The sequence below is a fragment of the Drosophila rhopaloa genome, unplaced genomic scaffold, assembly GCF_018152115.1.
Source record: "Drosophila rhopaloa isolate 14029-0021.01 unplaced genomic scaffold, ASM1815211v1 contig_167, whole genome shotgun sequence".
NCBI lineage: Eukaryota > Metazoa > Arthropoda > Insecta > Diptera > Drosophilidae > Drosophila > Drosophila rhopaloa.
Window position 1 is genome coordinate 10,286,711 of NW_025335047.1, and position 17,637 is coordinate 10,304,347.

General features: G+C 44.0%; 1 protein-coding gene across 1 annotated transcript; it reads left to right on the plus strand.

Moving 5' to 3' along the window:
- Positions 1-820: 820 nt before the first annotated feature.
- On the plus strand, positions 821-10,755 carry LOC108044650 (TATA-binding protein-associated factor 172). The gene is made up of 7 exons (XM_017123727.2): positions 821-1,307; positions 4,302-4,385; positions 4,451-5,370; positions 5,559-7,681; positions 7,745-9,795; positions 9,856-10,096; positions 10,166-10,755. The coding sequence occupies exons 2-7, from the start codon at positions 4,375-4,377 to the stop codon at positions 10,607-10,609; spliced, it is 5,790 nt and encodes a 1,929-aa protein (XP_016979216.2). The 5' UTR covers positions 821-1,307; positions 4,302-4,374; the 3' UTR covers positions 10,610-10,755.
- The last annotated feature ends 6,882 nt before the right edge of the window (positions 10,756-17,637 follow it).

Here is a 17,637-nt window from a genome sequence, read left to right on the forward strand (position 1 = left end):
TGTATTTTTTGGAGGTGCGCTACCCAATACCAACCGAAAGTCCAAAAAAATGAATTTAAAAGTCGATTGGTAAAGATTTCTGAATAAAATATTGAATTGGTTTTGCGGTGTGCTAAAGAGATCAAATCCAACTCTTTTCAAACCAAGAGGCCAAACAAATTCGTTTTAAGGTGGTTTGTGGAGATTTCTTAACGAAATCACAAGCTAATATTTTAAAGAATTGTTCGTCCTATTTAATATAAAAATGTTTTTATCTAACAATGTATCTAACAACAACACACAATACACAAAGCGTCTTCTATTGACTAGTCAAAAGCTTTTAGACAATTGATTATGTATGTATTAAAGTTATGTGGTGAGATGAAATCCACTCTCCGCTTATTTACATGGGTCAGCATAAGAGATGGGCTTAGTTTGAATTAAGTAGAGCCTTGGTCGCTTTTTCAAAATTTGCAGAAAATATTTGAATATTTATGTAATTTTTTGGCTAGTTTCCGGACATTTCCAGCACTACTAGCAAAAGTGTTTTAGACCAAATTCGGAAGTTCAAATTCATAAAAATGCATTTATCTAACATGTCTAAATGAGGAGTTATCTTTTTATAAATCACTCATTTATCATGTTGTGCTGAACACGGCCATTTATTATTTCCAGGGCTAACCAATTTTTATAAATATCTTATCGGTACAATATCGCTTTATAAAAAATACCAAAATTATATGATATCGATATATTGATGCATTTTTCACATCCCTGGCTCCATAGCCCTCTCGCTCCAACCGCAATCGCCGTCCCGCTCGCGCCGCCTAAAAACCGTATGCACCGTGACAGTCAAGCAACACTATAAATGTGACTCGCGACGGGCTAACATGGCTGCTGGGAACCGAAATCTGAGGAATATTGTGCGGTCGGAGTGTGTTTGCATCAGCGTGAAGCCCAGTGTTAAGTTAAAACATTGACTGCCCCCGCCCATCAACGACTATTGCCGCGTTCTAACGTATTTCGACGCGCCGGAGTGCCCTTCCGTGTGTCTGCCGCGTGTGCTAGTGTGTGTGGTAAAATCAATGGTGCGTGAGTGGGATTGATTTGTGACGCTGCTGGCCAAAAGCAGCCCCTCCCCCCGTGCTCAGGCACGGCCATAGTAACGCAGCATCGATTGTACAGTTTTAGAGCAAACAAATCAATTAGAAAATGCAGAGCGCATGAGTTGAATTGTGAGTGGGCGTCCCACAAAAGCTGACTGCTGCCGCACCGCGAAGGGAGCGTAAGCGTGATAGAGAGAGGGAGGAAAGCAACGATTGCCAAAGGTGGGTGATATAATATTCGGGAATGGGAATGGATGAAGGGACGTCTTATCCTCGATTGCAATAGTATTTTTATGGCACCCACTTATCGCTTCCGCTTGCGTGTGTGTGTGAGCGTGGGGCCAAGGGGGCATTGTGTTGTGATAAGAGAGGAAAGAAAGAGAGAGACAGAGAGAGAGAGAGAGGAAAATGAGGGGGAAGCGAACGCCAACGCAGCAAAACAGCGGAAATCCTTGGACGAGACAACAAAAACTTGGCCAATTACTAGCTCTTTGTCTCTCTTCTTGGCAGCCCGTTCTAGTGCGCGTATTTTTAGTCACAGCTCATTGCTCAATTTGCGACCGCTATTTGTGTCGTCCATTTGTTCATTCATCGGGCTCTTTTTCCAATTTCAGTGGGTGGCATTTAACAATAATCCCTCCATGCGTTGTCCACGTCCACAATGGGTATGTTCGGTACACAGAGAAAAAAAGTGACGATAAAGTAATAAATATATCTCATAAAATTTTCAAATAAAACATCACTGCAATATGATTTTAAAATTAAAAAAGGAAATTAAATCAAAGTAATTAAAAACTAAATTCACTATTCTGAAATACTGCTTACATATTATGTAGATAAATGTAGAATTCATCGAATTTTAACCACACTCCTTCAAAATATGAAAAATAAAATACTTATTTAATTTCAAAGTCAGCTTCGTTGCTCTCTGTGTACAACAATGCCAGGCGGTACAAGCACCTGTGTTTATTTATGGTCCGCTGCCGTAATCGACTGCAGCCGCCGCTTCCCTCTCTCTTTCGCTACCAACAACTTGGGGTAGGGCACCTGAACTAGTTTCAAACGGCGGAGCTCGGCCTTTTCAGCTTTTTCGCATTTGCCATTTTCCCGCAGTTCGCAACATTTGCGACATTTGTCACAGTTTCTTTTAAGAACATTTAAATATTCAAAGTTTACTTGCCGAACTCGACTGGGCGATAATGCTGCTCAAATTAAGAACCTCATCGTTTGTCATTTAGCTCCATTAATTCGATACGGCTCGCTGCTGCATTGTGCGATATGTGCAGCGACAGCTGTCTCAATATTAGCCAAATGCCGTGCAAATATTGAACTCTTCGCAGCTTAAAAACACATGTTGCGATCAATGCTAAAATGTTCTACTTTCGGCTAAACACAATTTGCACAATTTTACCCCAAATCCTAGAAAACAGATTAAATGGTGGGACTAACTATAAATAATTTTGGGTTTGCCCAAAGCAAATTTTTTAATGGAACATTATTTTATGGTTTTAAAAAATAGTCGTTATCACAGTCATTATGAATAAGTATGCGGATTAATGGATAATCTAGCTTGTTGTTGCTGGGGTGGATATGTCACATTCCTATCAAGTCCACCCCCAATATATTTATAAAAGTGCTTAAAGCTACTCTAATAAAATTAAACCCTGACAAATTTGCAACAAATAAAAATTCGATGTTCAAGCAATATGGCACGCGAAATAGTCTAGCCTTATCTTTAGTGTAGGTAAATGACCCAGCATTTCCGTTAGGCCAGTTTTAATCAAAATACAACGTTCTATAAATACAAAAAGCTCGCAGAACTTGCCACAAAAAATTCGAATCACATTCGGGCTCACCTAATAGTCATTTTAAGGCTGGTGATAATGAAAAAGCGTAAACATTCATGGCTTATCGTATGGTGGAAATGTATGAATAAATGCGCAACACAAAACACTGGTTAAAATCAATGATTGAGATTGCTTCTGTCGATGTTAATTTAATGGAAATTTAATTACCTAGGTGGCCGGGCGTTTTCCTGCACAGTATCGCTGACAACCCCATCTCCTCCCTCGGTGGGTGGATTCGACAAGGTCGCTGACAAATCGAAGTACAGCAGATTTGTCGCCGATAAATTTACTTTATGGTTGGTCGAATAAATTCATGCGACATGCCATACAAACGATTTCATTATGACTTTTACGTCGTTGTTAATAATTATTTCTTTGTTTTTTATATATATGTAAGTTTGTGTGTTTTATTGGCTTTATTACTTATGGTTAAACATTATCGGGCTTCGTTATTACTCATTCTAAGCGTAAACTTATTCTTGACTTTTAATATTTCACCTTGGTTCAGTGAACCGTGATTTTACAAATTTCTTATCTCCCACAACACGTTGCATTGATAAAAGACCTACAAATTGAAAGCCTCGAGAGTAAAAGTATTTGACATTTTGAAATATCGGCAAAGCCGGCTTTGGCCTGCCTTGGATTGATCGTAGGTGTTCCTTTTGCGATTTGTACGTAATACAGTTGTACATTTGTAGTCCGGAATATGGAAATGCCGTAATTTGCTCAATTGTCACGTTCTTCTCTGAGCTGTAAGGAACGCCTCGGCGGCCACAACGAAGTCATTATTCGGCATTCACGTTGAGTGACTCAATTTACACAGCCCAAACCCACTTGGTTACCGTGTTAAATAATGTTCCCCAGGAAATCCATCGTATCCATGTCTTCGCCCTTTTGCGACCACGTGTCCAGTGTTTATTGGTCGATTGGGGTGCGCTGCGAAAGGCTGAATTTCGAGATTGCGCCAGTCGTCGGGCTGAGCTATGAGGTCGTTTTACAATACAGTGTGTCACTGCTTAATATCTTTTAAAATGTACTAATAACAGTGGGAAGAATCTCAATATTGGGCTTCACAGAAATAAGTATTACTTCTTTAATTAACCCTCTTTAAAATAGAATTCCAAAGTATTAAGAAATACTGTACAAAGCCTAGTTACATTAGGGTTATTAAATGGAAATTGGTTGCACTGTTGCCATAGTATTTTCACTGTAATGATGTTTCTTTTTTAAACTTAATTTAAGTGTCGTTATCACGAATGAAATCCTTTTATCTTAAACGGATAATTAGATGGTTTAACTATTTAATCGATGTAAACAACTATTTAATTGACCAAAAACTTAATTAACAAGATCTCCTTTTTATTTTTAGATTAGTTACTTAGAGTAGATCCGATCTTTTGGATCGACGGATTACAAAGCGTATCACAAATTATCATTGTATAATGACATCAAGGTATGTAATGCATTACGAATAAGTGTATAATATAATTTACTTACATAATATAAAAACATTTGCAGACTCGACCGACTGTTCATCCTACTCGAGACCGGCTCTACAGCGGCCACTCGCCATGCGGCGGCCAAGCAGATCGGTGAGGTCCAGAAGCTATATCCACACGAGTTACACGCGCTGCTCAACCGCCTGGTTGGCTATCTGCACAGTTCGTCCTGGGAGACGCGCATAGCAGCGGCTCAGACTGTGGAGGCCATACTCAAGCAAGTGCCGCCGTGGAATCCGGAACTACAGGTTTTGCCCAAGAAGGAGCGCTCCGGCAGTGATGCCAACCCAGCGGCAGCGGCAGCTGCAGCCGAGGAAGACAGCTGCCAGTCAAGTGGTTCCAGCTCGACAACGGCCAGCGAGCGACTGCTAAGCTTCGATGAGTTCGATCTGCAGCAAATCCTTCACAAAGGCGCCCGTCTCATCGGCTCCGAGGGCAATGAGTTCGATGTGCAGGACGAGCAAGCGGCCAGCGGTGGTGGAGAGGAGGAGCGGAGTCTGGCCAGTCGCCTGAGTCGACAGCGGGCGGTGCTTAACGACAAACTGGGTCTGACCACGGCTGCCAAGCTGGGCGTTAATCTTACCGATATGATCACAGACGAGGACATGGCGCTCACTAGGAGTGGTAGCAGCTATAACGTCAACGCCGAGAAGCTCCCTGTGGAGCACTTACTCAACATTAAGCCAACGGCTAACGGTTCTGGGCAGGCTCAGCTAAGCTGTCGTGAAATGAACCGGGCTAAGCGCAAGGCCCGCCAAAACACAGGCGTGTCTGCCACCGTGGTCACGCCCACATGCAGCAGGCGCAACTCGAACAGTAACCACAGTACAGGGAGTAACCACAGCAACAATGGCACCATGTCGATTGTTGCATTGGATGAGCCGGAGAAGAAGAAGCTCAAGTCAACGGAGCGACAGGAAATCTTTTACAGTCTTAATGGTGAGTGGGCAGAAAAATTAAACTACATTTGAGACAATCTTTTATCATAACTTAGCCCTGAATGTTAAACTCATTAAAGACTTTTGACCTTATAAAAATATAAGACATTACAACCTTTGTTTTTAAATATTATATTATAATATAATAATAATATAATAGATATTAATTTTGTACTTTCTTATTTACAGCTGCCGTTCCAGATGCTACAGGCACTTGGGTGGATGCCGTCTCCTGGCCGTTGGAGAACTTCTGCTCGCGCCTTTTCATCGATCTCTTTCATGCCAAATGGGAGGTTCGCCATGGTGCGGCCACAGCTCTACGGGAGTTGATCAACCAGCATGCCCAAGGAGCGGGAAAGGCTGTGCAACAGACTCGCGAACAGATGGACGAAGCGCACAGTCGTTGGCTGGAGGATGCCGCCCTTCGCCTTCTCTGTGTGCTTTGCCTGGATAGATTCGGCGATTTTGTCTCGGATCAGGTGGTGGCGCCGGTGCGGGAAACATGTGCCCAGGTGTTGGGAACGCTGGTAAAGGAGATAAATGCGTCCAAGGTTCAACGGATCGTGGATATCTTGCTTCAGCTTATCCAGCACAAGAACGAGTGGGAGGTGCGGCATGGTGGTCTACTCGGCCTGAAGTATGTTTTTGTTGTGCGCGAGGAGCTGCTGCCGATTTATTTGCCGCAGTCTATTTCAAACATCCTCATTGGTCTGCTGGACGTTGTGGACGATGTTGGCGCTGTGGCTGCAGCCACACTGATTCCAGTTTCCTCCTGGCTTCCTAAGCTTTTGAATGCCCCGCAAGTCTCATCCATCGTAAAGATGTTATGGGATTTGCTCTTGGATCAGGATGAACTCACATCTGCTTGCAACAGTTTCATGGGCCTTCTGGCGGCCATTTTATGCTTGCCAAAAGCCGCCACTTGGGTAGAGATGGAGCCAATGGCCATACTGGTGCCCCGACTTTGGCCATTTCTTTCACACAGCACCAGTTCGGTGCGGAGATCCACGCTTAAAACGCTGATCACTCTGACCAGTGCGGATAAAATGAAGTCGGAACCCGAAGAGAAGGAGGAGCAGGTTAACGAAGAGCAGGATAAGCAAAAGATGAAGCTAAACTTTGGAGTCAGTGACTGGAAATGGCAATTGTTGCAACAGGCACTGCGTCACATATATCAGCGTATTCTGGTCGAACCGCAGGCGGATATCCAGGCTCTGGCTCGGCAGGTGTGGTCCAATCTCATCCAGCATGCGGATTTGGGTGCCCTCTTACACGCTGCCTGTCCGTACGTGTCCTCCTGGATTTGTCTTTCAATGCAGCCACCTAGACTCGCCTTCGATGCAGGAGTGTTGATCAGAGCTTGTGGAGATTCGAGCAATGCAGGAAGCACTTCGCGGAAACGAACGCCCCGCATAGGAGACGATCTCGGCGGAGCCATCCTGGCGAACTCCAATGCCACTCTTAAGTTATATCTGGGTGGCAGCGAGGCCACGCCACTGGAGTTGCGGGAGGCAAACTTTATGCGAGCCCGCATTTCCTCGTCGCGGGCGCTGGGAGCTCTCTCCCATTACCTGGTGCAACCGGCACCAGGAGTGGTTTACACCCCACAAACTGAAAGCCCCACGGACTGCTATACGAAAGTTTTGCTGGGTCACCTCAATGCCCACTCCGCCGTCCAGCGAATCGTGTGTGGACTGATTATTGCTTTTTGGGCTCTTGAAGATGAGCCAGTGCGACCGGGACCGCCAAATCTGCAGGAAAAGTTACACCAGTGTGTAAACGAGTACGTCTACTATGATGAGGTGGCCATCTCTCTGACCCGACTGCTGCAAGAGGCCCAGGATTTTATTGCTACGCTAAAGCAGAACAAAATTCCTATCAACGACTTCAATAACGCCAAGATCCTCACCCTGGATCAGATCGAGGCGGTGGCAACCACATTAAGCGAAAATCTGCGTATCTATCCTCTCAAGCCAAAGTTGTTGGACATGCTAGAGGAGCGGCGGCGCAGTCTCCAAGCGTCCTACCAGCAGACGACCAGTGAGCAGAGCGCTTACCATGTCAGTGCACAAGCGGCACTCGCCGGCGCCATTTGCGCACTACACTGCCTACCCGAGAAGCTGAATCCGGTGGTGAAGCCACTGATGGAGTCCATAAAGCGGGAGCAGTGCCTCCAGCTGCAGCAGCTGTCTGCCGAGTTCCTGGTCCACCTAATGGATCAGGTCTGTGATAGAAACCCTAGTCCAAATAGCAAGATCTTGAACAATCTATGCACTCTGCTTCGAAGCGATGCCGAGCACACACCCAAATTGGTGAGTGAAATGAAAATTGATTCCGCATTCCAATAACTAATCATTTATCCGAATCTTTTTCAGGTAATGCCACTGCAAACACTCAGGCAGACCCCACCTTCTTCTGAGGTCACGAATAGCTGTGTTTACTACGGAATCCTGACACTTGCACATCAACAGGCAGTGACAACAACAAGCAACCGGGGAGGCGGTGGAGGTGGTGGAGGAGGTACCACTCCGACGACTGCCACCGTTAGCCGTGGCCCTGGGCGACCGCCCGCTGGTGAGATTCTAGTCCCAACCGCCGCCGCAGCTCACATTGAGCTGAAGGTACAACAAGCGAAGGAATCGGAGGCGAAACAATGCCGCATCCAGCGCATGGGAGCGGCCTGTGCCATAGAGAAACTGTGTAGGACTTTTGGAGAGCACATCGTAGATAAGGTGGCTGTTTTCCAGCAGTTGATGTTCGGCAAGGTGGAGCAGTTCGTAAAGGAAACTTACGATAGGCAGTTGGGCTGCATTTTGCCAGATTTGGGAGTATGCAACGAGCTCCTTAGCTCTTTGCAGCTGATCGAGACGGCGGCCCCTCATCTTCATCCTGCACTGCATCCTCAGATGTTCGCCCTGCTGCTACCGCTTGGGTTTATTGTTTGTCATCCTCTTAAGGCGGTCCGCCACATGGCCGCCCGCTGCATCGCCGTGCTGGCAGAGATCGATGCTTGTCAGACCATGCAGTTTGTGGTGCACGATCTGTTACCGCTGCTTAAAAAGATTGAGCAGCTCATTGAGCGCCAGGGAGCAGTGGAGGCTATCGAACGAGTAGTAAGCCGGCTCCAAATAAAAGTGGTACCCTACATCGTGCTCCTGGTCGTGCCTCTGCTGGGAGCAATGAGCGATCCTGATGAATCAGTGCGACTGCTCTCGACCCACTGTTTTGCTAATCTCGTCCAGCTAATGCCACTAGACGGTAAGGCGGAGCAACTAAAGAGCGAGCCGCTGCAGGCGCGCAAGACCCGCGACCGAGAATTCCTCGACTACCTTTTTAATCCAAAGAGCATTCCCAACTACAAGGTTCCCGTGCCAATAAACGTGGAATTGCGCTGCTACCAGCAAGCAGGCATTAACTGGCTGTGGTTCCTGAACAAGTACAATCTGCACGGCATCCTTTGTGACGACATGGGTTTAGGCAAAACCCTGCAGACGATCTGCATCCTTGCTGGGGATCACCTCCACCGCCAGGCAAACAATTCGGCCAATCTGCCCAGTCTTGTCATATGCCCCCCCACTTTGACTGGTCACTGGGTGTACGAAATAGAGAAGTTTCTGACACAGGGTTCCATTCTGCGTCCTCTGCACTACTACGGATTCCCAGTGGGCAGAGAGAAGCTGAGGAATGAGATTGGAACGAGCTGCAACCTGGTGGTGGCCTCCTATGACACGGTGCGTAAGGACATAGACTTCTTCAGCGGTATTCACTTCAACTACTGCGTCCTAGACGAGGGCCACATCATCAAGAACGGCAAGACAAAGAGTTCTAAGGCCATCAAGCGACTAAAGGCCAACCACAGACTGATCCTCTCTGGCACGCCCATCCAGAACAACGTACTAGAGCTCTGGTCTTTGTTCGACTTCCTAATGCCAGGATTCCTGGGCACTGAGAAGCAGTTCGTGCAACGCTTCTCGCGCCCCATTCTGGCATCACGGGATGCAAAGAGTTCGGCCAAGGAACAAGAGGCCGGCGTGCTGGCCATGGAGGCGTTGCATCGCCAAGTCCTGCCTTTCCTACTTCGCCGCGTTAAGGAGGACGTGCTTAAGGACTTGCCGCCCAAGATCACACAGGACTTACTGTGCGAATTAAGTCCGCTCCAGCTTCGACTTTATGAAGACTTTAGCAATAAGCACCTGAAAGACTGTTTGGATAAGCTGGGCGACTCGTCGACGCCAGCGATGGTGACGGAGAATCTCAGCGCCAAGACGCATATTTTCCAGGCGCTTCGATACCTGCAGAACGTGTGCAACCATCCCAAGCTTGTGCTGCGCCAGTCCGAGGAGCTCACTCAGGTGGCCAGTCAGCTGGCGCTCTCCAACAGCTCACTGGACGACATTGAGCACTCGGCCAAGTTGCCGGCCCTGAAGTAAGTTTAAAAATCTTGGGAGATTATTTTTATATTAATTTATATTTTAACTTTCAACAGACAACTTCTCCTAGACTGCGGCATTGGTGTACAGACAGAGTCGGTTAGCCAGCATCGTGCACTGATCTTCTGCCAGCTGAAGGCGATGTTAGACATTGTGGAGCACGATTTGTTGCGTCGGCACCTGTCCAGCGTCACCTATCTGCGGCTGGACGGTAGTGTGCCCGCATCCCAGCGCCAGGATATAGTCAACAACTTTAACAGCGATCCCAGCATTGATGTGTTGCTTCTAACCACTCTGGTAAGCATAGGTTAAACCCTTAAATTGCGAACGTATTATATATGTATGTATATATATATCATTTTTTAGGTTGGTGGCCTGGGTCTTAATCTGACCGGTGCCGATACGGTCATCTTTGTCGAGCACGACTGGAACCCCATGAAGGATCTGCAGGCCATGGACCGAGCGCATCGAATCGGTCAGAAGAAAGTGGTAAATGTTTACCGTCTGATCACGCGTAACTCGCTGGAGGAAAAGATCATGGGGCTGCAGAAGTTCAAGATACTCACCGCCAACACTGTGGTGAGTGCGGAGAACGCCTCGCTTCAAACGATGGGAACCTCGCAAATCTTTGATCTATTCAACGGAGGCAAAGACCAAGGAGCAGTATCTGGATCAACAACGGCAACAGGATCAGCACAGGGCGGCATGTCCATGAACACCATTATCGAGAACCTTCCGGAGCTGTGGTCCGAGCATCAGTACGAGGAGGAATACGATCTGGGCAACTTTGTGCAGGCACTGAAAAAGTAGACTATCGCTTCCCACTCCAAGACTTCCAGTAAAACTTCTGTTCTAGGCTAGATTGAAAATTTATAAAAACCATCTGAAATACTTTATTTTTCGAATCCGTTTCGGAAAGTTGCCCTCTGTTCCTTTGTAATCACAAACAGAATTTTAGAAATTAATAATAAAAAGTTTGTAATAAATAAATGCTGGTATATTTATTCAATTAGATTGAATCAACGAGAATACAAAAAAGGGAATTTTAAGTCAGTCGTCTTTAAAAGGGTCAACAAATCAATCCAAAATTGGCATGGCATTTTTTTTTTCCAAGTATGCGTTCTTAAAGGGATTTTAAAATAAAGTGTTGAATACTTTTAGGGCTGAATAAAATGTTATTTCAGGAAAATGGTTTTAATGCTATAACTTACTGCTATAACATATTTATTTGGTCGCTAGCAGTAACTTATATCATTTAAATTCTTAATTCATATTTTTTACAAAGTTCAAAATTTAATGTATATGGTATAGTCGCATATTGTTCGGAGTAAATCTTATCAGCAATGGCCAATCCAAATGTTTGCCAGACAGAATTATTGTTTGAGTGCATAGTTTGCCCAGCAAATATTTGCTCCCGTCTATCACAATAAGACACCTAATTTCACTCTTATCAATTGTTTGCCCCTCTCGCACCCAAACTTATTCTATTGACTAATGTGTAAATAATGTCACAACTTATCTGATCAGTTGAAATCGATTTTGTGTTCATTTATCATTAGAAAACTTGAGTGGCGAGAAATATTTTGGGCTACTCTCGTTGAAATCTGCTTTTCTGTGACCCAAGTACCTTGAATTTGATGGGGCTATCAGACGAGCCAGCCCCATTAGAAGTGCCTGTTGCTAGTAAATACAGTTGACCTCTTACCACACCACACCATTTTGAATTTATTTTTCAATTTAGTTCGGTTTTGTTTCATACAAATCCCTGCTTATCAGTGCTCTGTCACGATGAAATGGCTGCGGATTATGGCATACAGCACACATCCATGGCGTAGATTATTTATTTCTACGCGGAGCGCTAAACGCGACCCTAAACGTAATGGAGCCTGTGTTTCAATACATAAAACAATAATTCCTGCAAGCATAAGAGGGTTTCGGTGCGTGGTACGGGAAAGCCTTATCTCTGGCTTGTAGTTGTGCCCGCCTTCCCCTTTCTTTCTTTATATGAATTTCATTTAAATGGTCATTATAATATTGTATTAAAAGGCCCATCTCAAACAAAACAAAAGCAAAAGCCGAGCCAGAAGCAAAAGGCAGATAAGCCACAATTTTTCTCCCACTATCCCACACTGTGGGAAATGCATTCCCTATACTTTGGTCCTTAAATTCGTTGATTTCGGATGGCCAATTGTTCATAGAATATATTTTAAATTAAATTTAAGTCTCTTATTTCAAATTCAATTTTTTACCTATTGTGTAGTATTTAGTTTGATGATAATCACAGTGCCAAAACTCAGTGTTTAAAATTTAAAAAAGGCATTACATATTTTATAAGCACACTTCTGAATAATTATTAATAGTTCTGATGATGTGATCTTTTCTGTGAAATCTGAGCCTTATGGCTTATGAATAGCCAACGCTTCCATATTTTTTTTCAGTGTGTTTCCGTTCTTTATGCCCACTCACTTTGGCCTTTTATCTTTCGACCACAAGGCATCTTCCGGACTTTGCTACTGCTTCACTGATAGCCCAGGCCAACACCCGCACTGCACCCGTACCCTTGCATCCTTATCGCTATTCCTCCTCCTTTTGCTCCTCCCCACATGGATGACCCGCACCCCGTGGCCAGGGCCTACTCTGCCTCCTTCTCCCACTCCTCCCATGGTCGGATCTTCGTCTGCGGCTTGAGGCGCCGACTTAAAGTCTTCTACCAGGTTATTTACCTCCTTATCTCGCCTGCATTGTTTTCGCCTCGTCACCCGCTTCTCGCTTCTGATTCTTTTGGCTTTATCAATGTTTCTGTTTGCAATATGTTTGTTCTCTAGTTTTTTTTTTATATTGTTTTTTGATTACTGGGCCTGTTATCAATCCGCATGACGTCACAACCGGCATTTTGTTATTGGATAGGAATTCCTCGACACTTTTTTATCGTCGTTTTTGGAAAACTTTCTTATTATGTATTTTTTGTATGCGAAGCAAACCAGACTGTTTGGCATCTCCCTGGCGTATCTATTGTTTGTATTTTTGTTTTAGTTATGCTGTTGAACTTTATCGCTGGAGGAGTGAGCCAGAAAAGGGAGTGAACCAGATAGCCAAGGTCGTTTGTTGAGTTATCAGTTCTTTAAAAGGGGGCTGGAACCAGATGGATTTTTAATAATTAAATATATTTAATTGTTCAAAACAAACTTTTGTTTTAATTACATATTCTGTTATTGTAATTTGTGTTAAATTTCTTTTTCGCCAAGATTTACATTTAATAAATCTCTTATTTTAAGTTACTCGGCAATAAACTCAGTTTCCTGATTTAAATTTAAAAATAGAAAAAGTTAATCATATATGTTTCCAAATAATCTATGATTTCTGATCCTGAAATAAATAACATTTTAATTGAAGTTTTTACTTTGGTTTTTATTACAATGTCAGAATTTGATGGGCAATCTGAGGTCTCCCATTACCTCTTTTCAATGATTAACCAGTGGAGCGATAGTGACAATCGGATGTGGATTCTCGGTGTTGTCGTCACCAAATCGAAATCTGGCCAAACCAGTTGATAAGGACTCGGACTGACTGAATGCCAAGTCGGAGAGTTGCCACGATAAGGATAGTCGCGCGACCGGCGCGTGATGCAACTTAATCAAATCGTGTTTTGGTATCGCCTTCGCCGCCTCTCGCTCTATCTGTGCCGGCGTCCTGCTCGCTCCCGTGTGGCGGCTCTGCGGTGGCGTCTGTGGGGCTGGGAATCGGGCCCGGCTCAGATAGCCATATCTTGGCGGCGTCCAATCAGCGGAACCGGCGACAGCCAAACTACGCCTAAGTGCCGAGTACACGGCGCAATGAGTTCGACGGTTGCGTTGCCGATAATAAGTACAATCGTTACTTTGCTGTTGTTGCGTTTTTGAAAAGGTGATATGAAATGTGCTCTGATAAGTTTTAATCAAGAATATTTTACTCGCATTGCTTTGGGTGGCTCCCGGCCGAGTAGCATTTGAAAAGTTGTAGTAGTAGGTCGGAGCTCGGATGCGGGTCCGGTCCACTCCCATCTAGCGCACCGGTGTGGATCCGTGGGTCGTGCCCACGCGATTATCACAGTGATCTGACGGGCGTGAAACCGAAGAAAACCCGTTTGGCGTGGAAAATTGGCAGGAAAGTTGCGCCGGCGCAAAGGGAAATCCTTTAAATGTGTTTAACCACAAAAGCGACGTGAGTTTAACCAAACATAATCGGCAGTCGGGCGCCTTGGGAAAGCCACCCGCCTCCTCATCGTTCCTCGAAAGAGTTGTGATCGGTCGGCGTGACCTGTGTGACACTTTCATTTGCCGGGTTAACGCCCACTCAAAATCTGGGCAATATCGATGCCGAAATTTGTACGCTTGCTTAGCGCGTGAGATCGATCGCCAGATGCCCAGTGCCGGGGTTCGGTCATCATCATCGATGTAAACCACATGTGCCGAACGCCCCTCATAATGAGCGCAACGGATCAGAACACTCAATTCTGGACCTAGAGGAAATGTATTCCCAAACGTTGGCGGAATATGCTTGGGAATCTGGACTGCTCCTTCTGGACCACTTTGTAAGTTCCTAAGGGTCAATTTAGGGCCGTTGGGAGAGCTCTTGATCGATTCAGCTTGTCATAACCAATAATAGCCCTCGAAACCAATGATTCGGCTTATGGAATTCGCAAAAATGGCGTGCTAAAAGTAACATATTTTGTTTATATGTATATAAAGCTGAAATTCCATTATTACTCATTAGATGTATATATATCTTTGGTATTTCGTTCTGAGCAAACAGTCATTTTTCTTTATGGGTTGTGAAGTTCTGGAATTATTTTTTTTCGTTTAGCTTGATATTTAAAAAAGTTGTAACATTTAGATATCAGTGTTTATTAAAAGCAAATGAACAAAACTTCTGGCAAATATAAATCAGTAGATTCAAGTTTGTTGTTTAATGTAAAAAAAGGAACTAAGTGAAATGTTTGGCTTTGTTTACGAATGTACAGTTTTGGGAGTATTCTTAAAAAGTTTTTCATATTATAGATACCAAACATACATTAACAACAAAAAGACTGGGGACAGAAAAGGAATAGTGGGGAGAATTATGACGATTGCATGAAACCAGCATGACGATCAACGAACCCAAAAAGCACAAAAACTCTGGCCTCCGTCCATCCGAGGGGTGGGGCATTGCCTCTGAGCTCCAGGCAGTGTCACCCAACAAGTGGCCGTATACTCGCACTCGTACCATTTAAATTGCGCCCATGTATTGCCACACATATATATATGTATATATATATATATATATATTATATATGTATGGCGGTTGGAACGACAGAAAAACAAAATGCGAGTCAAATGCTGCTGGGTCTCGTTCCCGGGTACCGCTCCACTCGGCGGTCCTACAATTTCCCTCTACGGTCGTTGAGTTGCGGCGACGACAACAACGACGGCCTTATCAACAGGCGGGCACTACAACAACTACGGCATGTACATTATATATGTGGGGAAAAAATAATAAGAAATACTTATTCAAGAAAAATAAGCTTTTGTGAAAAGAATTTCAAAACAAAAGAAATAAATGTAGTGAGGCTTTATACTATATATAGATTCATACTTATACACACATGACTTCCTGCCATAGGTCAGCCATATTGAAAATTAATTATACAAAAAAAAGCAAAGCGTACTTAATATAGGCAAGTAAATTCTCGCATTTAACCGACAATTGCCTTTTGTTGTTCAGCCAGTGATTTTCCAAGGAAACCCTGGAGTGATCCCACCTCCACCCAATGCCGCTGACACGTGCATCGTGCATCTCAATAGCGAAATATGCATCTGCAAACAGTCGAGGTTTACTTTTGGGTACCATGGAGGAAACCGCGACAATAAACACCGCAAAAACCAAAACCAAACCGAGGACAAACAACCAACAATGACAGACAGTCACATACATTAAACATTAACAAAACACCAGAGAGCCAAGTAAAATTGTAGTATAAAAGGAATTTTTGTGAAATTCCGAAACGCAAACAAAATGCATGGCAAACAACAATCGGCCAAAGACAAGATACAAGATACAAGACACTCGTGTTTGTCTTAATTGTTAATTGCTCTGGCCACGTCCACGTTCATGTTCCTGTCCCGGTCCCGATTCCGATCCCAGTTTCAGCCCGAGTTCCAGTTCTCTGTGGTCTACTCTGTACACATCCATCCACAGAGTGCGCCAAAGTCTAGGAAAAACCGCACCTACTCCATATCAACATAGAGCTATTGCTATATGCACAGTGCAGGGGATGAGCAGTATCCGCGCGTGTCTCTTAACTGGGTCTTCAATGAGTACCTGTTGCCGGGCTCTTACCTGGCGTAATGTGTGTTTGACAGGATATGGATATTCCCAGTTCCATACCCAGACCCAGACCCACAACCAGAACTAGAACCAGACCCCGTGCCCCGTCATCGTTCCGACTTGCATTGTTCTACGCTGCCGAACTTTAATTGCCCAACCTTACTTTCACTCTCCGCATTTGTTTGCCGCATAAAAATTAATGAGTTTAGGACTAAGGTGTAGGTCCGTCTTCCATTCATAAATTTCAGTTCTGGAGTGGGAGATTCCCAAATGCTGATTCATTCGCCATTCCTTTCATGAATGGGAATGCTCTATTTCTACATCTATTTTGGATTGGTTTTTAATGGGGGATTTCCATTTATATGATGGATATATTTCCAGGGGTCGTATTTGTTCTTGGTAAATTCAGCCAATCCTTCGGAGATGTATGCCCGACCCTATAGGATTCTTTAAGTTTTCCAAGGTACAAAATTATATTGCTTGAAAACTTATTATTTAGTGTTTTATTTTTTACTGAACATAGTTTTGGTCTAAATTTATATTATAAAATTTACTTGTGACTCAAAAATTATGCTAATCCCCAACTTTTTTTTCTCAAGAATAACCAATACAATTGAATGAAACATAATCTTTAATTATATAAGGCTAAGATATTCCCACTTTCAGAAATAATTCGTACCATAGTTCGTTTTTCCTTTATATTTTAAATACATTTTAATCTAAAAACATGATTTCTTGGTGTACTAAAACTTTTAAAGACGTGATTACTAATCGGTTTAAAATTGCCTCCAATGATTTCCCCATTAGGGGCCCACCCACAGCGAGTGACACTCAGGCGGACCATTAAAAAATCATCAAACAAGCAGTATGAAATATTTTCCAAGTGGACGCCCTAATTATAAAGCGCCAGCGCCAGGTACGTGTCTAAGGAGGAAAAGTAAAAACATATTTTCCAAAATTATATAACCCAACAAAGGAAGGGACAATATTTTCCCTGACGTTGTCAGCGAAAACAAATTCATGATTGTTGTTTATTTGCTTGGTCGGAGAGCGAAAGGACCTCGAAAGATGCGGCAATAACAATAACAACCGCATCCCCTAAGTGTCCTGTCCCCTTCCATTGTCACGATCAATTTGTATCGTGTCGGCGCGTGTTGCCATTTTGTCCTGTTTACCTTGCCACAGCCAACTATCTGCTTACCTGATTCCCCAGGATGGAAGTCCTACCTGAGCGGGCAAATGGCAGCCGTCTGCGGCTTGGCCGGCCGATTAGCACTGATCATTGCGGCTTAATCGTGGCTTCTTGACAGTTTCCAATACCAAGTCTATTTAAATAGGTTCAATTGCTGTTTTTTTGTTTGTCCGTCTGTGGGAAAAACTTTTCAGAGCCGCCGCAAATGTGCAGCAAATGTGTTTTCGATTCAAGGAGTCAGTCGGAAATCCTTCTGACCATATTACCTAATGATGGTCTAAGTGTTTACTCATTCAATTCAACG